The 24180-nt window shown below is 50.1% G+C and overlaps 1 protein-coding gene across 2 annotated transcripts; it reads left to right on the top strand.

Moving 5' to 3' along the window:
• Window positions 1-2411: 2411 nt before the first annotated feature.
• On the top strand, window positions 2412-24092 carry PIK3R5 (phosphoinositide-3-kinase regulatory subunit 5; the record flags this gene model as incomplete). 2 transcript variants are annotated; one of them, XM_080923004.1, is made up of 18 exons in its annotated part: window positions 2412-2514; window positions 3955-4055; window positions 4854-4922; window positions 5979-6117; window positions 14382-14451; window positions 18212-18386; window positions 18929-19082; window positions 20039-20122; window positions 20340-21042; window positions 21160-21322; window positions 21509-21634; window positions 22108-22236; window positions 22365-22458; window positions 22689-22765; window positions 22959-23052; window positions 23135-23217; window positions 23722-23834; window positions 23951-24092. In XM_080923004.1, 18 exons carry the CDS (start codon window positions 2412-2414, stop codon window positions 24090-24092), a joined length of 2619 nt encoding a protein of 872 aa, XP_080779130.1. The 2 variants fall into 2 exon arrangements, with proteins under 2 accessions (XP_080779130.1, XP_080779131.1); XM_080923005.1 differs by having other exon boundaries at window positions 22111-22236.
• Between the last annotated feature and the right edge of the window lie 88 nt (window positions 24093-24180).

Genomic DNA, 24180 nt, shown 5'->3' on the forward strand with positions numbered 1-24180 from the left:
GGTTTTCATGCTACATGACCAGTTGTCATGATCCTCTAACAGGGTGTCGTGGTTATGTGTTCCAGGAAAGATAGACCCTGGGGGGCAGTTGTTCTCAATTATGAGAATTACAGGAATTTTTGAACCTGCTTCAACCTCACTGGGTCTTCTGTCTGGTGGCCTGGCCCACTTGCCCACAAAGGACCAGCTGGGGTGACTTCCTGTCTCCATCAAGAACTTGGCCTAGTATTGATGCGGAAGCAGCTATAAGGACAAAGGCAAGGTTGGGTCTCTAAAGTTGTTTGTATGAAGGTTTCTACTGTTCCAGTAGCAAGTGCTGTCACCTCTGGGCTGATAGACATGATGTATAGGGGCTAGTGTTTGGATTGTCACTGAGATCAGCCGCTTATCACACGTGTTAATCCCTTGGTCATTCAGCCTCACTGGGTACCAGCACAGCCCAGGATGAAAAGGAGCTGAGCTCAGGAAATTACCTTATCTGTCTGGGGGCAGTGGATTCTACATAGTTTGAAGGTAAAAGTGGCAGCAGTTCTGAAAGGGCTCACAGATGCCTTGAGGCATCTCCATATCACCAAGAATAACATTTAGGGGCTTGATCATGAATAGTAAGTGAGAATTCTTTTTACTCAGCTCAACATCCCAACATCCAAGGCCGTGGAAGCTGGGTCAGCCTGTGTTCCAAGCAAGCACAGTGTCCTGATGACATCCTGCTCCAAGGGTCTAGGTCCTTAGTGAGCTCATTCCTACATTCAAACCTTGGCAATACTGTCTCCTCTTTCTGAAATACTCTTCCCCTAACTTAACCCTAGGTGTCCTCACCTTGGAAACACTAAACAACCTACTGTGTGGGCTGGCCAGTGGTTCCCTTCCAGCACCATCCACTCTTCATAGCATATGTCATCTTCCAGGAGTCCCTGTTTGTACTGACATTGGAGTCAATGTCTTCCACCCAGGAACTTATGTCTGCTCTGTCCCTGGCACATAGTAGGTGGTCAGGAAATGAAAAATGGCATGCTTCATGGGTGCTGCTGTGCCATTCAGGTTTTATGATACATCAGTCTCTAGGGGCATTGGTGGAACAGCTCACAAAGAGCTTACTTTTCAGGGGGTGCTTGTGCTCCCCCGAGATGGAGAGGCAGGAGGATTTGCCTAGGTTAAGGCTCTGAGCTCAGCATCTGGATCTGGGTCAGGGAGTTTATCCTTCTTTGCATGTCGTTTGCATGGCTCGGTTTGGAGGTTCTGCTTCCTCTTCTGGTTTCCTGGCTGGTCCTCAAATGCACAGGATCGTTCCAACACGTGCTCAGTTTCCCAGATGACCGGTGTGACAAGCCCGGGGACAGTATCTGCAGTGAGATGAATCGCCAAGGGCAGGCGAGTGTGGCAGAGAGGGTTGTGTGGTAGAGATCTCACAGTGGATGCTCAGCAGGGACCCTGTGTCCTCCCCACATCACCATCTCTGCTTCATAGATGAGCAAACTGAGGTTTGGAGGAAGCTCAGGTATTTGCCACAAATCTCGTGACTAGTGAAAATCAGGGTTCAGTCTGTGTCTCACTCTGTTGGAGGCTACAACCTGGTTTAATCACTGCGCTAAGCTTCCTGCCATAGCTTCCAAAGGACCCAAAAGCCCTCCCCAGAACCAAGACATGGGTTAGCCCTATTGGCGATTCACAGTTTCCTACCTGGTTTTAAAACCATTCCTGAAGTCCCCTTCTTATAGGCCTCTAGTTGGGCCAGCTGGGCCTCAGGAAAATGTAGAAGGGTTCTGGGCTTTGGATAGACTGAAAAATGGTCAAGGCAGAAAGGACCTGGGCATCTGAGCTGAGGTTGTATGGGATAGGGGTGAGTCAATGTGTAATAAGAGACCCCCTCACCCTTGTTCTAGCCCTAGCAGTGGCTCTGGGATATCCAGCATGTGGAGGGAGATCCTGCAACCCCCCACCCCTGTAGGACTATGAGACACAGATCTGGAAATTCACAAGCAAACTTTCTGTGAGGTTTTGATTCTCCCCTGGAGGTCCCTTGACCAGATGCCTGAGGTCTGGCATTCTCTAAATATCCCTGGGCATTTCCCGGGCACTTGGCAATGTTCCCTGCTGCCCGGAGAGTAGGCATGTCCCATTTCCCGCTCTGTTCCCATTCTGGAACTCTCTTCTCCTTCACCTTCATGTTTTTCTTCCCCATGAGTACCCTCTCCTGCCACACGGATGAACCTTCCGGAAGCTACCCCCTCCCTCCCTTGTACACGGCAGGGAACCTCCTTGTTCAGTGCCACAGAACCCAGAGTGGGCTGCGAGCGTCTACCAGTTTCACTATGGTCCTGCTGGGTTGAGGGCTCCCCTAGCCCAGTGTTCTCCAGGAAGGGAGCCCAAGCAGCTGACCAGCATCTATTCCATGCAGGCAATGACTCAGGATGCAGCCAGCAGCCACGACTTGCACAGAGGACCGCATCCACCACGCCCTGGAGCGATGCTTGCATGGACTGAGCCTCGGACGCCGTTCTGCTCCCTGGTCAGGTAGGTCTGGGGAACGGGGAGACAGTTCAGAAACTCAGAGGAAGGTTTCCCCCAGGACCTCTGTGCTTGCTTCCTGGATCCCTTCTCTAGGAACTGGCCCCTCGTTATGCAGGTCTCAGCTCAGATGTCACCTCCATGGACATCTTTCTCTGTCCTTTGGAATTAGATTTGGATTAAGACTCTTACTGTGCAGGCTTGCACAACTCACTTATCCTTGTGAGATCCCAATGAATAATGAAAATCAAGGCTCGAAGCTAGGAAGCTGGGCAGAGAGAATGCATGTGAAGGCCTAGCACCGTGGCGGCACAGAGTAATGTTCAGCGAGGAACATTGTCCCTTCTTCCTTCCTTCCCAGGTTTGGATACAGCTAAAGTTTGCATAGCGTTGGTGCCAAGCTCCATTAAATAAGATATAAGGAAATCACTAACTTCTGCACTGCTGTTTATTTTCTGTTTTTTTTTTTTTTTTTTTTTCTTTCTCTTTTTCTTGCAGTACTAAGTATTATGGTAGACAAAAATCTATAAGCACATGGACACACCTCCGGGAGCTTCCGGGATTTTGCAAAGCACTCACACACCCCAGGAAGCATGCCCCTTCCCCAGCTGCATGAAGGCCACGTCCCCTTCCACCTCCTGCTGAGCTCACTCCCTGCCCCATAGATGCAGCCCTGTTCCTGTGGTCACCTCTTCAATTTTAAGGGGTTTGCCCGTGCTGATTTCAGGGAAATCAGGAACCAGCACATTAAAGTCTGGGGAAGTCACAGTGACAAGGGCTCAGGGCTTTTCAACTCAGTGAGTGGAGCTTCCCCTTCCTTCCTGGGCTCCTCTGCCAAGCAGTCTTGGGAAGCCACATGACAGTCTCAGACTCGACACTCTTGGGTCCAGGGTGGAGCTCTTGTAGCAATGTTTACCTCTGACCCAACTTCCTTGCATCTGGTAGGAATTGGCACCCACTGCAGGAAAGCTGAGCAGGGACAATTGTTGGGACCACCACTGCACCTGGAGGTGCAGAGGCGGAGTCTTAGAGGGTTCTTTGGCCCCTAAGGGACCCTAGCTTCAACCAACAACCCTGATAGCTAAGAAGCTGCCTCAGACCCAGGGATAAGAAACGGGTCCTATGTCTTGTGGACTTTATTATCATTATGGCTATTCAGTATATCTCACTATATAGCCCAGGTTAGCCTTGAACTACGTAGCCTATTGTGCCCCTGAGCCCATGACCCAACTGCCTCAACTTCCCAAATGCTGGGTTTCTACATCTGTGCCACCAGGTCTGGCTTCACATGTCCTGATGGAGCTTGGGGGCCTGAAGCCATTTCAAATAATTTAGGTATACTCTTCAATAGCAGGGTTCCGGAATACATCCCCTTCTCTGCAGCTCTACCCGTGGCTAGCCAGAGAGAGTGAAACTAACCACTGGTCTAACTTGTCCTCTGTCTAGCCGGGCTGTGTTTGAACTGCTGGAGCCTACAGGAGCTGGTGAGCAGGGACCCAAGCCACTTCCTCATCCTCCTGGAACAGATCCTACAGAAGACCCAAGAGGTGAGGGTGAGCCAGACGCTGATGAGGGTAGCTAGCATGGACCCTGTAAAGTCAAGACTTAGGTCAGCTCTGAGGCTCCCAGACCAGCTGAAGGCTTGCCCAACCCTGGGAGCCCATCTGCTATGCTCCTGTCCTGTGTAAACACACAACAGGTCAAGCTACGGCTTAGGATAGATAATGCTTGTAAGTCAGGGTATAGACTAGAAGGAGAGAAGAGGAGGCAGGGAGAGAACTTCCCTGAGTTCCTTTGCTCAGAAGGATCTACAGCAGCAGAGACAAGGAAAACTGACTGGGAAGGAAGCCAAGGTCTCCTCTGCCAGCTCAGCGTGCAGGCTTTAATGTCTGAAGAGAGTATATAATGCTGAGTTGGGTTGACGTTCCAGAAGGGGCCAAGTTCCTAAAGTGCCTTAAACTGTTTCAAGAAGGATTCTCTTTTGTCTGGCTGGTCCCGCCCCCCAGGAGAAAGTTCATCACTTAAACCCATTATCGATTGCAGCGTTCACGGCCAGCATCCTGGCATCAGATTTACCGAGTGACTTTGCTTGCTGATCACAAGAAAACTAATTTAAGAGTACTTAGTTCCCCTCTGGAGTGCTTAGCTCCCAAGCTCACACGTAAAGGACCCGGTGCCATGGAGCCACAGGGAGGGTTTTGTTGAAGGTCTCAAGTAGGTTAGGAGAGAGAAGGGAGAGAGGGAAGGAAATGTCTTAATTCATCTGCCGAGATTGGCACAGAAGAGCTGCTGGTCGCAAGCTGTACAGCGGCTGAGTGACCTTGACCTCCCTGTCTTCTCCACAGGTCCAACAGAAGGGCACCTATGACCTCCTCGCCCCGCTGGCTTTGCTCTTCTATTCCACTGTTCTCTGTGTAAGTACAGCTGGGCAGGGGGTTCGAGGGGAGGGAAGAGTGGGCACCTGGGCCACAGGTCACCTCTCTGAGGATAAACAGAAACTTGGGAGCCACAATACTTGAGATGGGTTGAGACCTTCTGACCCCACCAGAGCACCACCCTGGGAAGCCTCTGGTCGAAAAGATGTTTGGCATGGTTACCTGCTCTCTCTTGGCTTCCATGGAGGAACCGTGTCATGGTGTGGTCATGAGAAGTTACATTGACAGAGTTTTATGTCCAATTCATCTGTCACCCTAGGGGTCAGCGTTACCTGATGTGGCTTTTCACTTGTCTGCTGAGCCAAATGGCCGATGGGGTACCGAACTCAGTCTACCCCGAGTACACTGAACTCCGTCCACCCACAGAATAAAAACATCGGCCTCTCATGAGGATATTTACATATGAATAGCATTTGCACTGAACATGGTTCCACCATTTATCATGACCCCTGAGCTGACAACTTGTCAGAGAGACTTCCTCAAGTGTTGGAAAAAAGACTGGTTTATGGGCCGAGTGTGTGGCTCAGTGTGGAGAGCACTTACTTACCTAAGCATGAAGTCCCAGGTTTGATCCTCGGCACTGCATAAAGTCAGCACTGGAGAGGTGGTGAAGAGCTCAAGGCCAGCCTGGACTACTTGAAACCCTATTTGACGAAAACAAGGCCTATTGCCACAGAGACGCTCCAGGCACCATTCTGTCTGTCCATAATTTGGTTTTCCCTGATCTTGTCCTAGGGCATCCTACTCCCTGGAAGTGTGTACCCTTTGTGGGGTAGTCCAGAAAGGGAGCAGAAACTTCCCTGGGAATACAAATGAACTCATCCTCACCTGTTCATTTCATTTCTTTTTTTTTTTTAAGGCAGAATTTCTATACTATACATATATACATATATCTTGGAACTCACTCTGTAGACCAGGCTACCCTCGAACGCACAGAGATCCACCTGCCTCTGCCTCCCGAGTGCTGGGATTAAAGATGTGTGCCGCCACCACTTGGATACCTACTCACTCCTTACTGTCCCTCTTCCACCCTAGACACCACACTTCCCACCAGACTCAGACCTCCTGCTGAAGGCAGCCAGCACCTACCACTGCTTCCTGACCTGGCCGGTCCCCTACTGCAGCATCTGCAGAGAGATGCTCACTTTCATTGATGCTGAGCTCAAGGCCCCAGGTGAGTACCCAGGGGGGCAGGGATCACATGACTAGGATAATTAGCCCTTCTGGAACAGTTCTCCACATATGGCTCACTTCATCCTCCTGTCATGGCAAGGAACTCGGAGTGCCCTCTTTATGACGTGCTTAACCAGCATCGGATGGTTGTGCTCACACATATTAAAGCAGTCGATATGGGAAGTTGTATAAGAAGGAATTATTCAGGGAAGCCAGCCCAGGCCTGTACCTCTATACTGATTAGCTAGAACAACAGTTCTCAGAAACCTCCATCTCCAAAAATATTTACATTATGATTCATAACAGTAGCAAAATTATAGCCTTGAAGTAGCAACGAAAATAATTTTATGGTTGGGGTCACCAGGAGATGAGGAACTACATTAAAAGGTCACAGTGTTAGGAAGGTTGAGAACCTATGATTAGCTAGGGGGTCTTCATGGCTGTGCAGGCCACTCAGAGAAGTCTCATGGTGATGAGATTTGTGCCCTGTGCCCTGCGATCAAATAGGCAGGTGCAGGGGTGGCTTTCCCAGGGATAGCGCCTCTGCTGGGAATGGAGAGGTTGATGGCTGTCCTGGTGAGAGAGGACAAGGACTTCGTGTTTCCAGGATCTTTCATACTTAGCATCTGAAACGTGAGAGTTCCTGAGGAATTATGACATGTATTGATGATTTTGTGTAGGAGTGGCAGAGCACATGTGTGCCTTGGTGGGCATGTGGAGGTCAGAGGGTAGCTCGGCGCCAGTTCTCTCTCCTTCCACCGTGTGGGTCCTGGGGATCGAATTCAGGTCCGCAGGCTCCGCAGCGGGCACCCTTTCCTACTGAGGCAAATGGTGCTGATGCCGTTTTTAAACGAGAATCCTAAGAAAGCCACGCGGCAGCAAGAGGAAGGACAACCGGGTTTGATTCTCTGACAGGCTGCCCAGAACAGAGTAATTCGCCATGGGTCTATTTCAGGGAAGTCGTTTTGATAGATTCCTCTAAAGCATTTGCTTAGCACCGACATTCTCTCTTGCTATTCAAAGCCCCTCAATATATGGAAACTCTTGCTGCAGAACTATTTTTAATATGGCAACAGCCCAAGAGAACTGCCACAAGCAGTTCCATTAAACTCGAGCATTGTTCTGGTTTTCCTTATGTGTATTTTGCCTATGCAAAGGATATTTCTTCATCTGGAGGAGATAACATTTTAATTTTTTATAACACCCAATTGCTTATCTAAGTGTGAGAGAGTCACGTGGGTGAGTAACTCAGAGGCAGAAGAGGCAGATTTAAACTTTCCAGTTCACCAGCCCCACCTAGGAGGAAAACTTTCAGGATTCTGGAGGCAGAGGCAGGAGGAGCATTGTTATAAGTCTGAGAGCCAGCCTGGGCTACAGATTGAGACCCTGCTTCAAGAAGAAATAGATAGGGACACAGAGGGAAGCAGGGGAGGAAGGAGGGAGGCAAAGAAGGAGGGGGAATGCAACAGAGGAAAAAATCTAAAATAAGAAATGTGAGTAACCTACACAGAGAAGTCAGCACTGCCTCAAGGACTATTGAAGGGATACATTGTGGGATCAAACCTATATCATAATGACATCAGGCATCATGGAAATAATGTAACCAAATCAAAATAACAACAACCAAAACCTAATTATAGATTACAGAAGCATCTAATTATTCACTTGCTATGAGCTTATTTATGTGTTCTTAGGGAAGACTGAGAGGGAAGTATTTGCATCACTAGGTCTTTCATAATGCTAAAGTTATTGAAATCGCACCTATTGGTATAGAAATTATCAACAGAACCGAAGGCAATTATCTAGAAACAAATTAAATACATAAAAGCTATGCTATGGTAAAGTGGCATCCTCAAAGCAGCAATTTAAGAAAAGCTCACTTAATAACTAGTGTCAGTATAACTGGCAGGTCGTTTTAGAAATGAGTTAAAATTCTACCCCCCCCCCAATAATCCAGCAGAGCCTTGGCGGTGCTTACCTTTGACCTCTGCATTCTGGAAGCCAAGGTAGGTGGACTTCTGTGAGTTTGAGGCTAGCCTGGTCTGAGTTCCAGGCCAGCCAGGGCTACATAGAGAAATTGTGTCTCAACAAAATTAAACAAAAAAATTTAAATAAAGTTCCGTCTTAAACATAAAATAACTTGCAGATAAATTAAAAATTTAAGCATGGGAAACAAGAGAGAAAAAACAGTGGAAGGAAAATATAGGCTACGTGAACCTGGGCTGCGGAAGAGCGGCCACACACATTTCTGAGATAAAGCCACAGAGATTGTGAGGGTCTGAAAGGGTCAGATCTCTGGAAGGTTCTTTGGAGTCCGTTTTAAAACTTGTCAGACACACCAGTGAAATATAAAGACATGGGTCACGTGCTCCAGAAAGAACTCAAGGGGCTGAGCAGTGCTCTCTAGGAGGGAAGCTGATGCAGAATTAGAGGGAGACACTCTTCCTTTTCAAGTTGGCTGACTTAAAAAAAAAAAAAAAAAAAAAAAAAAAAAAAAAAAAAAAAAACTGACCGTAGCAGTACTGATGGAAAAGAGAAAGGGGCTGACTCCAGCATCATCCTTTAAACCACGATTCCATTCCTGAAACTCAATCCAGAAGACCAACCATGGCTGTGCAAAGATTCAGCAGAGAGAATGGTCATCAAATGTGTCCTTCCTAACTGTTAACCGATGCAGAGCCCTCATTAATGACCATAGTTCAGAGCACGGTAGCAGTCATTTGGTAGGATGCTATTCAGTTTTCTAAAATAGAGGCTGGACAAAATTGGCTTAGCAATTGAGAACAAATACTGCTCTCACAGAGGATCCGAATTTAGTTCCCAGCATCCACTTTGGGACAGCTCACAGCCACCTCAGCTCCAATTCCATGGAATCTGTCGCCCTCTTCTGGCAGACTGGAGCACCTGCATTCACATACACAGCCCCCCCCCCACCTATCTACACATCAAAAGAATATAGAATATAAAATAAAATCTCTTAAAACGACGTTTACAAAGCAGCACTTAGATCAATAGGTGTTGATTAACTAGTCGTCTGGACCCCACCCCCATACAGTGTCCACTGTAATCATTTTACTTTTCCATTTGTAACCTTTCCTCATGCTAGATTGTGTTCAGCGTCAGTGGCGCTTAACTGCTGTCATACAGAATAAACACAAGCCAACAGAAGCATTACACTCCACACCCCCAACTCAGGAGCACTTAAAAGTTCTGGGCTGAAATCTTGCCTGTGAATTCCTTTGCAAGGGTTCATGCCTTAATTCTCCAGCCAATCAGCTGGTTTATCTGCTCATCCTAAATGAGCAATCAGTTTAAGGCCGGTCTCTTTCATGGACCTGTCTTGGCTTCTGGATGTTGACTGGGCTCCCTTTCCGGGAGACAAAGATTTTCTTTCCTTTTGCCATTGATTTGGAGAGAAATGATTTAAAAGCTCGATGGCCCTGACAGTGCTTCGGTGCACACAGCTCCTTTATTTGAAGTGGTCCAGGGGGATTGCTGCTCGGGGGAGGGGCATCACCTGCGGAGAGATGGCTTCCCACTTGCAGGCAGAACCAATGGCTAGCCTTAGTTGGGTGCGTGTGATGCCCTGAGATGCTTTTGTGGGTTGTCAGTGAGATGTTCTGTGCCCGTCAGCCCAGCAAACAGGTGTGAAGAAGCAGAAACTTAGGATGATAGGATGCTAAACATGGGAGTGAAGAGCCAGACAGAGCAGCCATTGATAGTGGAAATGGAGGACCCAGAGGTGGTCACTCACTGCTGAGGGTCCTTGGTATGAGACTATGAGAGGTATACACACCAAGGACCTGAGAGAAGTCCAATGCTGGGAGCAGGAAGCACTCACAGAGCTGCCCATCCCTTTCTGAAGGTAAGCAGAACTGAAATAGGAAAGCATGACCTCTCCTGGTGCCAGAGAATCACTTCCAAATAGCTCAAACGCTCCCACAGCTCGATGCTGGGCCTGTATTGAAGTTAGAGTTCATTCATTACTGAGGCAGTAGCAAAGTAGTAGAGCTGGCTTCAAGAAAGGCAGGAAATGGGCCAGTGAGATGGCTCAGTGGTTAGGAGCACTGGCTGCTCTTCCACAGGCCCTGAGTTCAATTCCCAGCAACCACATGGTGGCTCACAACCATCTGGAATGGCATCTGATGCCCTCTTCTGGTGTGTCTGAAGATGATGACAGTGTACTTACATGAAATAAATCATTTTGTAAAAAAGAAAGGCAGAAAATTATTTAGGTGTGGTGGCACACGCCTTTAACCCCAGTGCTTGGGAAGCAGAAGCAGGTGGGTCTGTAAGTTCAAGGCCAGCCCGGCCAATATAGTGAGTTCCAGGACAGCCAGAGCAGCATTAAAGAGGGGCATAAGAAATGGATGTAAATCTCTCACATAAGCTATAATAAGATTCAAACTGAGGACATCAGATGCAGACTGAACTTTCGTCATTCAGACACTTTTGATGGGGCCGGAGCTTTGGGGGGTGACTGTTTCTGTGGAGGAATGACAGCAGCAAAAAAAAAAAAAAAAAAAAAAAAAAAAAAAAAAAAAAAAACAAAACACTTGTGGCTTTTCTCACCCTGTGGGTAACCTGTAATTTCACAGAAGCCAAGCTCTAGTCCTCGGCAAGTAGTGGGTTAAATAAAGTTACCTTCTTCTACATGAGCAGGAGGTAGGCTTGTTGGAGAATGTCTTAGTGTGATTTTTGATAGAACTTAACTTCGGCGTGACCCCTCCCACCTGTAGTGAGTCTAGCCAGGGGACGCAGTAGGAGAAGGCTGGAAGAGGCCAGGGAACTTGAGCCATTGAAGGAGAGCCAAATATCTCTGTGGTTCCTTTGACTTAGCACCAGACCACTGGCTCCAAATCCTGGGTCACAGTCCGATGCTCATTGGCTGGGAGGCCCTTTGATAGGAACATACATAAACCTCAGTTTCCTCATCTGAGCAATAGGGGCACAGTACCTCTCTCTCTGGGCAGCCTGTGAAGACAGATGCTGATTCTGTTCGCTTCCATCTTGCAGGAAGCATTGGGATGCTGATACTGTCAGAGATAGGTCCTGCCAAAGTACAAAAAGAGATGACAAGGGATGTGGGGATCTGGTCCCTCCCCTAATAGTTAGAGAGACTCGGTTGCTATAAAGACAACAGCTGGCGGTCTCCTTAAGTAAGGAAGAAGTGGGCTAGTTATCAAAATAGGGTCTTCCCTTTTCTCCTGACTCCACCCCCAATGGCATCAGGCCCTTGTGCAGCACAGCTCTTTGGGCTTCAGACCATGTGTTTATCGAATGTTGGCTCTGCTCACACAGTAGTGATACAGAATATCGTGCTAACCTACTAAGGACTGATCTGGAATCCTGGTCGGCGGCAGGGGAACTTTACATGTGAGGCATTCAGCAATTTTGAAAGCAGACAAACCTCAAGGACTGTGCCTCAGCAGGCCACATACAGCCCTACAGGGTGAGGAAATGATCCGACACACCCCTCCAACATATGCACAGTGAGAAATTCAGTTCCCTTGCCCAAGCAAGTGTGGGAGAAGGAACCTTGTGTGCCAACGACCTCGATTTTGGCACATACTAGCTGATGACCTTGGACGGGCCACTTAACCTCTGGGTCTCTCCATCAAAGCAGGGGTCCTGCCGCGGATAGGATGCAGATGCTATTATTGTGTGCTCACTGTACGTTTGACATGGCCAGCAGGGCCCCATGCAGCCTCAGAACAGCTCTTGGTGTAGCAATGGGCGTGCTCATCGTTTAGATAATGAAGCAGGAGTTAGGCAGTAAACCCACATCTACTTAATTCCAAAAGTCATGGTGAAGTCCCCTCCCATTTACTTGACATCTTATTGCTACCAAGACAAGTGACCCCTATACCTGGGAGGCTCCCCTGTGCTCCTTTGAGGGAACATCCCTGTACAGGAAAAGTCCTTGTCCTGTGTCGGTCAGCTCTAGTGTGTCCCCAGCTCAGGCCCCAGCCCACCAATAAGCCTTATAAATTCCATAAGCCTCATGATAATCAGTGGAGACCATCACCAAGAGAGGTCAAAGGACACTGAGGGGTGTGTCTTCGGATTGGCTGTTTAACCAAATGGTTGTACTTCTACTTGGAATTCTGGTCGTCTTGGCTGTTCAGACAGGCCGTTAACTCAAAGCACAGCTTCCTCTGGGTCAGTGTGTGTCCAGATGTACCAGTGTCCCCCCAAATATTCCTTCTGGTGCTGCCAAGTTAAGCAGACAAGTGCAGGGGAAGCATCGGAAGTGGCCTCCTCTCTAATTGCACCACAGCCCAAGATGAAGGGATGGAAATATCTACAGAGGCGTAAGGAAGAAACATGACAGAGGGTAGTCCTCAGCATGAATGCCACAGGAAAAGAGTAACTACAGAGATTGTGGTTGCCAACAATGTCCCAGAGTCAAAAGACACATATATGAGAGAGTAGCAAAAGGCTGGGCAGTTGGGCTTGGGGGCAGGGCAAAAACTTGCAGTGGAATGCAGTGGGCTGAGTAGTCTGTAGCCTAGCATTTTGGAGAATTTATATTCAGGCACAAAGACTTCATGGCTTGGCATATGACTGCCTGGCTGTCCATCCTAGGTCAACAAAGGCATTAGGAAGCAGTCCCCACTCTGACTGCACCACATTGAGGTGTGTAATTAGGGGTGAAGACCCCTGGGGAGTGGGCTGCTGCTCATTTAAAAAGCATTGAGGGGGCTGTTGCTCAGTGGGTAAAGCACTTGCCATGTAAGTATGAAGACCTGAATTCTGATTCCCAATATCAGGTAATGTCTGCCTGAAATCTCAGTGCTTGGAAGGCAAACGCTGGGAATGCCAAGACAAGATGGCTGGCAGAGTTGCAGAACCAGCAAGCTCTGGGTTCAAGTGAGAAATCCTGGCTCCCTTTATAAGGTGGAGAGTGGTTGAGGGAAACACCTTCTGCCAACCTCTGACCCCTACAAGAACACACATACACTGTGTGCACATTCATACATACATATGGTGCCAGACACCTTCAGTCAAGCACACACACATATGCATTTGAAAAGAAAAAAACAACCACAAAATAGAAACAACATTAAATAAAGTAGGAGAGATAGCTAGAGATTCAAGGCTCTGGATTCTACCCAGAAACACACACACACACACACACACACACACACACACACACACACAATGAGAAATAAAGTCAACAGAAGATTTTCTTGTCTATGTTGCATGGGTGTCAAATGGGCAGGGGGTGTGGTGGGATTGAATTTATCATTGCAGTGTATAAGAATGGCCACTAGATGTCATCCTAAATACTAAGAGTAACAGCTGCTGTTTTAAGGATGCTATTAGCAAAGACCTAACATTAGCAGCTGTGGCAATTATAGAAAGCAAACAGCACACCAAAGGCCAACAATCAAACCAATTAGGCCCCAAGTTAGAAGAACATGAATTGGTAATTTCCTGTAGTTTACAAAACAAAATTCGTGGCCTTTGTGTTTGCTGCTTTCTTGGCTTTCCTGCATCCAGGGGGATTTCCCTCCCTCTCCTCAGCTCAGTCCCAGCCAGGGGTGCCCGTGTGCCCAGCAGGGACTTCCTTGAGCCTATTTCTGAACATTGTTTCCTTTCAGTGTGTTTGAAGTCACAGGGGAGGGAGGGAGACAGGCTCTGCTAGGGACTGTCAGAGAAAGCAGGCACTAGGCAAGACCTTGGTCCCCAAGCTAGGCAGAGAAGAGGAGAGGAAGGATGCTGCCAGTTTGAGACGAAACATGGAGATTGATGGGGGCCTGGTGCACACACCCTCCCCCCACTGCAGAAAGACACCAGGTGTTAGTGACACTGTTCGAGGGTCTAGAAACTACTTGGCAGCCTCCTGGGCCTGAGTTCTCCCTCTCGTGATGTTCTACCTCCCAGGAAGGCCAAGCTGATGCATCGAGGTGGGCCAGGGACTAAATTATAAGCAGTCACAGAGGAGGACATGAGGGCTCTAACAACACACCCTTTGTCACCAAATCTAGGGACAGGACTTGGACAAATGGTTAAGAAAAGACAGAGGGTAGCCAGAGAGACTTGGGGTGACTTTGATACAAAGACAGGTGCTGCAGGAGTAGGGACGGGTTCACAGAAGCAAAGCACCTGCCCAAGGGCCAAATTGGCAACTTTGTCTGGAGCCTCATAGGGCACCCCCAGCCTCACTGTCCAGAGCATGGCTTATAGGAAGCCCAGGACGACTTTGCCTGGGACCTAAACCCACCTACCCTCTCCTCTATGTTGTTTGTTGGTCCACAGGAATCTCCTACCAGCGGCTGGTGAGGGCTGAGCAGGGCTTGCCCATCAGGAGCCACCGAAGTTCCACTGTGTGAGTGTTCTCGTGGGGGGGGGAGAAACAGGGTGAGGAGCTTTTATCCCTTCCCATCCCCTGCCTTCTACACTCACCCATAACCCATAACCACAGGCGCACCGACCAACTGGGAAGCCCAGGAACTGTCCTGCTGCTGCGGTGGTGTTTAGTTCCTGAATCACTCTTTCTGGGCTGAAGGTCTTTCTTCAGACTCTTTTTTTTTTTTTTTTTAATTTTATAAGTGTTTTGTATACATGTGTATCTCTGCCCACAGAGGCTGGAAGAAGGCATCAGAGGTCCTGAGACAGGAGTTGTGGGTGGTTGTGAGCTGCCATGTGGGTGCTGGGAATCAAACCTGGGTCTTCTAGAAGAGCAGCCGGTGGTCTTAACCACTGAACCATCTCTCCAGCCCTATTCATGTCTCTCCGACCTTCTTCCTTCAGATTCTCAAATGGGTCTAGCGCACATCATTTTCTTCATCTCTAAATTTCAGGTGGAGAAACTGGAGATGAAAGAGGCCAAGTAATCTCCCCAAGATCACGCAGTTAGCAAGGGTCTGAGTTAGGATTTGAATCTTAGCCTTTCTTACTCAAGGGCCCCTACCCTACCTTGGTGTCTTAATCTTGTTGCTAAAACAGTGCTTTCTACATTCTTATTGTTCTGAACTTGCACTTTAAAAAAAAAGTGCTTTAAACCGGGCATAGTGGCATATACCTGCAATTCTCACACGTAAGGCAGAGTATTGTGAGTAGTGAAACCCTATTTTTTTTTTTAAATTATTTGACAGCCTGGCACAGGGGTAGGGGGAGAGTTTCATGAAATATTAACCCTTTCATATATAGTGAGTTCTGTACCGTGCTTATTTATTTGCCTACTTAATTATTACCTTAAACTTACTGTGTGTCTTAGTCAAGGTTTCTATTCCTGCACAAAACATCATGACCAAGAAGCAGGTTGGGGAGGTAAGGGTTTATTCAGTTTACACTTCCATATCGCTGTTCATCACTAAAGAAAGTCAGGACTGGAACTCAAGCAGGTCAGGAAACAGGAGCTGATGCAAAGACCATGGAGAGATGTTACTTAGTGGCTTGCTCCCCCTGGCTTGCTCAGCCTGCTTTCTTATAGAACCCAGGTCTACCAGCCCAGGGATGGCACCACCCACAATGGGCTGGGCCAGGGATGGCTCCACCCACAATGGGCTGGGCTTCCCCACTTGATCATTAGTTGAGAAAATGCCTTACAAGCTGGATCTCTTCCCCTGCCTCCACGAGTCAAGTGTTGGGATGGCAGATACAAACCAGCCACTGTGTCTGGCTTTATTCTATTTCATTAAAATAACAAGCTGTGGTTGGAACTCCACAGACTGTTGTCTTTTCCACCCCTGAGTCCCGGGCTGCAGTGTGTGTGTGTATGTGTGTGTGTATGTGTGTGTGTGTGTGTGTGTGATTGCTTAAAGAACTTTTGAGACAGGGTCTTACACTTAGCTCAGGCTGGCCTAAAGCTTACTATGTAGTGCCGTCTGGCCTGCATTTCGTGTTGATTCCCCTGCCTCAGTCTGCTGAGTGCTGAGGTTCCTGACATGCGTCCGCATCCCTGGCCTTTCTCGGTCTGTAGTTGGGAAAGCACTAGACAAGGCCCTCGTGCCAAGGACCCGAAGGTGCTCTGGCTCTGAGTGCTGCTCCCTCTTGCTGTGTGGTCAGAAACCCAGGGAGCCAGGGTCTCGCACATGCGCACATGCCCATCACAGCACTGAGCACCAGATGCTCTAGGTGCGGGAAACAGTCAGCAACAACAACCAAAGCCTGTGGTGAAGGCTGAGAAACAGAAAAGACTTAGACAGTCCAGGCATTCAGTCCCCTTACCTCTAGGATACGGTCCGAGATACACAGCAGGCGCCTTCGGCTACGGATAGTATCAAACCCTGTCTCTGTGCCAAGAACTTTTACTTCTGAGAACTTTCGGTGCCTCCTTGGCGTATCCAAAAATGCCAGCGTGTGCCTTTATGAAATCATGAAGAAAAATGTCGATCACCTGACGAACACTGTAGCACCTGGATGGCTCATCTGGTTACTGATGACCAATGGGCGGGCCATGTATAGGGTGAATGTGCCAGTGAACGGACCTGTATTGCCTAAGGCTTGAAAATTATAAAATGTTATTTCTGGAATTTTCATTTTATATATTTGGAGCACGATTAGTTGCAGACCAATGAAGCCTTGGATAAGGAGGGCTCTGTGCGATAGTTTAGAAAAGCAAATACGGTATTTCCAGAGAACTGAAGAGGCAGCCAACCAAATAGCCAGCGATACCGTTTCATTGTGTACTGGAGCCCGGAGCACTATTCTTTTGTCAAATTAAAATCTTTGTTTTTATTCTAAATGCAGGGGTGTTTTGCCTGCATGTGTGCCTGTGCCCCATTTGTGTAGCTGGTGCCTGCATAGGGCAGACAAGGGTGTCTGATCCCCTAGGACTGGGACTGCAGATGGTTAATTAGCCACCATGTGGGCTCTGGGAACCAAAACTGGGTCCTCTGGAAGAGCAGTCGGTGCTCTTAACCACTGAACCATTTCTCTAGTCCCTCAGCACTATTCTCAGCATATGTGTGTGTGTGTGTGTGTGTGTGTGTGTGTGTGTGTGTGTGTATTTCTCCAATGAGGATAGGGCTTTCTCCAGTGAGGATTCTGAAGCACCTTCCTCCAATGAGGATAGAGCTTTCTCCAATGAGGATTCTGAAGCACCAGAGTATTAGAAAAGTTTAGCGTTAGAAACGTTCTCATCTTCATTGTAGCAGAGAAGTCAAGGCAGACAGAGCAAGGGCTCAGTTAGCCTTGTCCTGCACACAGTAGGGATCAGCACATATCGGTGGAAGGAATGACCAACCTCCCAGCAGGAGCTCAGCCAAGCACTGTTCAAGATCCTCCCTCCCTTCAATTCTGAATGGGGAGATTAAATAATAATAATTTTAAAAGCCCGTCTCTGCGACAGATAGGGACTGTCCTGTCCTTGTGCTCTGACTCGCTCTCCTTCCCTGAAGGCGGACGGACACCTGCAGAACCTGGCAGGGACTCCGCCTGCTTGGTGCCTCTCTGCCCTGGAGTTTCATACAATTTGGGAGTGTGCGAGTGAGAGAGGTTTGGACCATTTCTACCACAGCCCCGTGGGCCCTGGCACACACAGTGTGGGGGCTATCCGGAGAAGCCTCGAACACCTTAATATCTGAATGTGCTTGAAGTCTCCATCACAAAGACTTTCGGACATCGACACCACAAGGGTCCCATGTGCCCCGCTGAGTGGGGTAGAGATGGGTTAGCCCTTCCTCTCCCAGCCCCAAACTGGAAGGCGGATGAACTCCCGGCCCTCTTGTCTCTCCCTCCCAAGTGCTAGGATTATAGGCATACACCATTATACCAACTTTATGTGGGGCTCAAGCCCACAGCTTGCGTACGCTATAAAATTACTCACTAACTGAGCTACACTCCCAGCTCCTTACGTTTTGTTTTGTTTTGTTTTTTTTTTTTTTTTTGAAAACTATTGCTTTTGTTTTTTAATTGTTTGTGTGTGTATGTCTAAGTGTGGGTATGTGAATGCAGACGTCTGCGAAGGCCAGAGGTTCCCCAACCCCCTGGAGCTGGGTTACAGGTAGTTGTGAACCACCTTGTGGATGCTGGGAACTCAGGCTCTCTGCTGTCACTTATGTTGTGAGCTGGCCTGTGTGGAATTGAGCCCGAGGGCACAGAGGGTGCAGCGGCACGTGGTCTGTGTCTCTCTGTGTCCTCAGCACTGTGCTGTTGCTGAATCCGGTAGAGGTACAAGCTGAATTCCTTGCTGTGGCAGACAAGCTCAGCACACCGGGACAGTCACCCCATGACGCCTATACCACTCTGCTCCTGCATGCTTTCCAGGCCACCTTTGGGGCCCACTGTGACCTTCCTAAACTGCACCGCAAACTTCAGGTAAGGACCAGGAAGCCTAGGTCTATGAAGAAGCATTTTGCTACAGAGGTATGCTGGCCTCCATAACCCCAAGTGTCACTGCTGGTCTGTGGCTGCAGGGCTGGCCCTGACTCACTGCTAGTGTCTGGCCAGAATCTGGACATACCCTGCTGGGCTGGGTGTTGGTGCCTATTGTCCTAGAAGAAGGCACCATGCCATGGGAGTGGGGATGGCATTTGGACAAAGGTCTTGTTTCTTTTCCTGGCTCTGTGACTAGTTAGCTATGTCCTGTGTTACCATTCTTCATGCACTGAGGGATGTAAAGTCCCTCCCACTCTTTAGTACGATTCCTGGGCTGTTTTTTTCCTTCTGATTTTTTTTTTTTTTTTTTTTTTTTTTAATGAAGGCAGAAGGGAAGTGGGATGAGGGTGACTCAGCTCCTAATCTACCCAAGGGTCAAAGCAGTGAGGAGGGTGGAAGTTTGTCTGGTATTGCCAACCGGGAGGGGCAGGTGGCCTGGCTATAGGCCAGGAATGTATCTTGTCTCCTCCTGGACTTTTTAGTCCAAGACCCTAGAAGAGCTTGAGGACATCTTCGCTGAGACTACAGAAGCCCAGGAGCTGGCATCTGGCATCGGGGACGTAGCAGAGGCCCGCCGGTGGCTCCGGACCAAGCTGCAGGCAGTGGGAGAAAAAGCCGGCTTCCCCAGCATCTTAGGTAAGGCCCGAGGGGGAAGAGCTCTGTCCACTTCCCCACCGTCTACTCTGGCCTGCAGGGTGTGCACGCCAGCCGGCCTGGCAGCTCCATTCCACAGAGCCTTCCAGCAGCCAGGTTCCTCAGCATCTGTGTGCTCCCTGAGTCCTCAGGCAGAGTTCCTGTGGGCAGATACCAGGCTTAGTTCCCTTCATGTTAGCAAGAGGGAAAGAGAGCTCACTGAGGGACTGGGGCTGCTCTCATGACTTGGTACACGTTCTGGGACCCATCTTGCTCCAAAAGAAGTTAGAGATGCCCCCTGCCATTCTTGTTACCACAGTCAGGTAGCATAACTTCTGAGCACCAGTTGGTAGCTTCAGGTACTGTTCCTCATACAACCTCCAAAGGAGCCTGGCGTGGTAGCATACACCTGTAATCTCAGCACTCAGGAGGCTAAGGCAGGAAGTTTATGGGTTTGAGGCCGACTACATAGTAAGACCTTGTCTTAAAGCAAACAGGCAAGCCACAAGGGGGTGGCAAGCACCTTTAATCCCAGCACTTGGGAGGTGGAGATAGGTGGATCTCCCAGCTCAAGGCCAGCCTGTTCTACAGAACAAGTTCTAGGACAGCCAGGACTACACAGAGAAACTGCCTCAACAAACCAAAACACAAAGCAAACCAACCAAACGAAAACATGCAAGCAAGACCTTTAAACTAGTTTTTCTATTTCTACCCTTTTTCTGACTGTCAGTGAAGTGAGGGCTCAGAGGCTGTGACTTGGCCACACCCACAGAGCTAGGATAAGGCCTGCTGTCTACAGGATACTCTAAAGAGAGGCGCTGTAGCTGAGAGTCAGGTATCCAGCCATTCCAGTTCTCTACTGCTCCAGCTCTACCCGCTTCTGTAAGGCCAAGAGACTGGGCTGGCCATTCTGTAAGGCTCCTCCCCAGTCCCCTCTTCCTGTCCCCCTGTTCTTACAGACACTGCAAGCCCAGGAAAACTCCACACGATCCCCATCCCTGTCGCCAGATGCTACACCTACAGCTGGAACCAGGACAGCTTCGGTAAGGGGCAGCGGATCCCGGACCCCAGCTGTCTATCTGATTCCAAGTCTGTGAATGCATTGCATTGCTGTGGGCGCTCCAACTACACAGGCCATAGGCCTAGTGGGTGGGGGGCACTATAGCCCTGGAATAAACGTCTCCTAGCCTTCCAGACTCCATCACCCTCTGCGGGGGCTCAAAGGACACCAACCGAAGCTCTGCTTCTGTCTCCCTATAGACATCCTACAGGAAGTCCTTCTTAAGGAACAGGAGCTGCTGCAGTCAGGGATCCTGGGAGACGAGGAAGAGGAGGAAGAGGAGGACTTGGAGATTGACAGGCATTGTGCCGAGAGGGACTCCCTGCTCTCCGCCAGCTCTCTGGTGTCTCACGACTCCACACTGTTGCTAACCTCCTCTCAGGCCTCAGGCCCAGTGCTGTCCCGACAGGTGCTGACCACCTTTGTCTCAGGCCTCTCGGATGGCATGGACAGTGGCTACGTGGAGGACAGTGAAGAAAGCTCTTCAGAGTGGCCCAAGAAGCCCAGCGGCCAGCAGCGCCAGGGTCACCGAAGGCCTGGGCAGAAGCTCAACAGGTTCTATAAACTCTTAAAGAGCACCAGCCAGTTGGTCCTGCGGAGGGACTCTCGGAGCCTGGAAGTCAGCTCAGATGCAGCCCTGCCTCTGCGGCGGGCGGGGAGCCTCTGCAGCCCCTTGGACTTTCCGGCCCAGTTCCCCTCCAGGGCTCAGCGCTCACGGTCCCTACCCCAGGCCAACCTCAGCACCCAACTACCCAGCTGGCTTCTGGCACCATCCTCACATCACCAGCGCCGCCGACCCTTCCTCAGTGGGGATGAGGATCCCAAGGCTTCCACACTAAGGGTTGTGGTCTTTGGCTCTGACCGGATTTCAGGAAAGGTGGCTCGCGCCTATAGCAAGCTCAGGTAGGGATAGGAACAGGGCGTGTCACTCTGCCTTGTACCTCAGGACTGTGGTGCTGATAGAACTTAGAGTGCACCCCGAAGTCACCGTGGGCTCACCGTTCACTGTCCCCTAACCAGGAGGCTGGAGAACAGTCATCCGATCCTCACACGGTTCTTCAAGCTCCAGTTCTTCTATGTGCCTATGAGGAGAAGCCATGGAACCAGCTCCAGTGCCTGCCCATCCTCTCTGAGCCAGGCATCTCCGCTCCCCACAGACTCCTCGAAACACCCCAGCCCTGCTGTACGTCTCAAACCTCGGGCCAAATGGAACGGGATAGTGGAATAGATAAGAGTTGGTTCTGGGTATTGGTTTAAAAAAAAAAATCATTCAGAGCATTCAAGTTCAACTTGGGGTTTCAGATATAGTCCTGTGCTATGATAGGTGCCTTTCTGTGTGGCTGGGGATGATTCTTGTCCCTTACCCCAGGACCTTGGCATGGCCACATGGGAGGACAGCACCAATGATATCTCTCACTACCTCGGTATGCTCGACCCCTGGTACGAACGCAATGTCTTAGGCCTCATGCACCTGCCTCCTGAAGTCCTTTGTCAGGTAAGCGGACTCTCAAGTAGATGCCGGAGCCCACTGGCTCCTGGCATTCTGCCTCACTGAGGATTCTGGCTTTGGAGGATCCAGGGAGGGCCAGGGCTGGCTTAGAAAGGGAAGGGGCAGGATAAGTGAGAACCAAGATGAAGTCTGAACCCAGGGACAAGAGCTGGGGCTACTGTGGAAAAGGGGGGGGCAGATCCTCAGAAGGGTAAAAGGGACTTTAGATGTCGGTTCCCTTTCATCTCCTGGCTTGTCTCCCAGGAGGCCCGTGTGAGGCAAGGTGGGGCACAAAGGCCTAACACTCTGTCCAGATCCCCCTCGCTTTCTCTTCCCCTCTTGCTCTGTCTGCTTCCAAACTGTTTTCCCTGCCTTTTCCTCACCTCCTCCCTGCCTCTCCCTCACCTCCTCCCTTCCTCTGGTGGCTTCCTTTACCCCGCCACCTCTCCCACCTGACTTGGCTGTCCCATCTACCACAGCAGTCCCTGAAGTCAGAATCTCGGCCCCTGGAGGGCTCGTCCGCCCAGCTGCCCATCCTGGCCGATATGTTGCTCTACTACTGCCGCTTCGCGGCCCGCCCCGTGTTGCTGCAGGTTTATCAGACAGAGGTGAGGCATGCCGCCCTGGTTAGCTATGGCCGTCACGGCCCGGTCCCAGCTTGTGGAACCCCTGGAAGCTCCTATGCTGGTCCACGGGGTCCACACTGACATACACGCTCTACTTCGGCCCCCTCCAGCTGACCTTCGTCACCGGGGAGAAGACCACGGAGATCTTCATTCAGTCTCTGGAGCTGGGTCACTCTGCCACCATCCGTGCTATTAAGGCTTCAGGTGGGCGCCGAGGGAACCCTTACAGAGATGGGCAGGAGGTGGAGTCAAAAGAATGAGCAAGGGGAGGGGAGATCCTGTAGGTAGAGAGCAGGGCAAGGATTACAGGGAGGTACGCTGGGGTGCAGGAGTCCTGGCTCTGGGGAGTTGGAGCCCTGAGGAGCCCAGGCCAGAGGGAAGGGGTCCCCAGGGAGGTGGGGACATTGAGTGAATAGTGTATCTGTGTGGCACAGGTCCGGGTAGCAAAAGGCTGGGCATTGACGACGACCGGGAGGCCGTCCCTCTAACACTACAAATTATTTACAGCAAGGTAAGTGAGGCCAGCGCTGGGCCCCTTCCCTCACCAGAGCTTGGGCCCAAAGTGGACTCTAGAGTTCTCAGGCTCTCAAGTAGGCTCCCAGACTTCCCTTGGTACCAAAAGGTGGTCCTTTAGCATCTGGACCCTCCCAAGGCATCAGGCTGTGGGGCTCCGAGATAAAGGGCGTGGCTGTGCCGCCTTTCAGGGAGCCATCAGTGGGCGAAGCCGCTGGAGCAACCTGGAGAAGGTCTGTACCTCTGTTAACCTCAGCAAGGCCTGCCAGAAGCCGGAGGAGCTAGGTGAGCGGGCTGGAGAGGATGTCTGGGAGATGTGGTTGGGGAGTCCCGAGCCTGCCCTGAGCTACCTACCCTTGACCTCCAGATGCCAGCATGGAGACGCTGACGCTAACCCTGACAGAAGTGGTGAAGAGGCAGAACCCTAAATCCAAAAAGGGCTTTAACCAGGTAAGGGCTTGCTTTTCTCCCCTTCCACCGACAGCCCTGGCAGGAGCGGGGCGTGGCTAGCACTCGAAGGTGGCCTTGTGTTGTGTGTAAGAGAGAGACAGAGAAGGGATCGCTGGGAAAGGAGAGGAATGTGAGGGGTGTGGCTGGGGGTTATACCCAGGTGTGAAATGTGAGGATGTATATATGTGGAAAGGTCGTGTGGTTGTATGGTGGCCATTTGGGGTCACTAGGTCTAAGACCGCGTAGACACCGTATCAGAGAACCCTGGGGTCTCTGAGTTGAAGCAGGCTGTACATTGATTCCTTGAGACTCAGTAAGAGGCCGCAGAGGAGACAGGGCTTGACATGGGTCTCATGTTTCTTCCTCTGACCTGATGGTCACCTCTCAAGAGCTGCCAGGCAGTCCTGTCCCAAGCTCTTCCCGTTTCTATGGGGGGAAAAAAGACCCAGGGTTGGCAGAGGTCTGGCCAGGGTTCTAGGGCCTGAACTAAGGTTTCCCTTCCAGATCAGTACATCCTCCATCAAAGTGGACAAGGTGCAGATTATCGGCTCCAGCAGCTGCCCCTTTGCCGTGTGCCTAGACCAGGATGAGAGAAAGATTCTGCAGAGTGTGGTCAGGTGAGACTGGGGGCCCAGCTCTGCTAAGCAAAGGTGGTCCCCAGGGAGGGGGGTGTGTGTCTTCTCTCTTGTCTGAAATATGCAGAGCCCCACCCTTCCATCATCCTATCCTATAGGTGCGAAGTGTCACCCTGCTACAAGCCAGAGAAGAGCAGCTCGTCACCCGAGAGGTCCTTCAGTCAACCCGCAGAGGCCGGCTCTGACCTGTGCTCCCTTCTCTGCCTTCCCATCATGACTTTCAGTGGCGCTCTGCCCTAGTGCAGCTAGGCTGGAAGAAAAGTGCACAGCTTCTCCTAGACCATCCTTCGGGGCAGCTGCTCTCTATGGAGAACCGCATTGCCCTTGG

Source organism: Micromys minutus (genome assembly GCF_963924665.1).
Source record: "Micromys minutus genome assembly, chromosome: 10".
Taxonomy (NCBI): domain Eukaryota; kingdom Metazoa; phylum Chordata; class Mammalia; order Rodentia; family Muridae; genus Micromys; species Micromys minutus.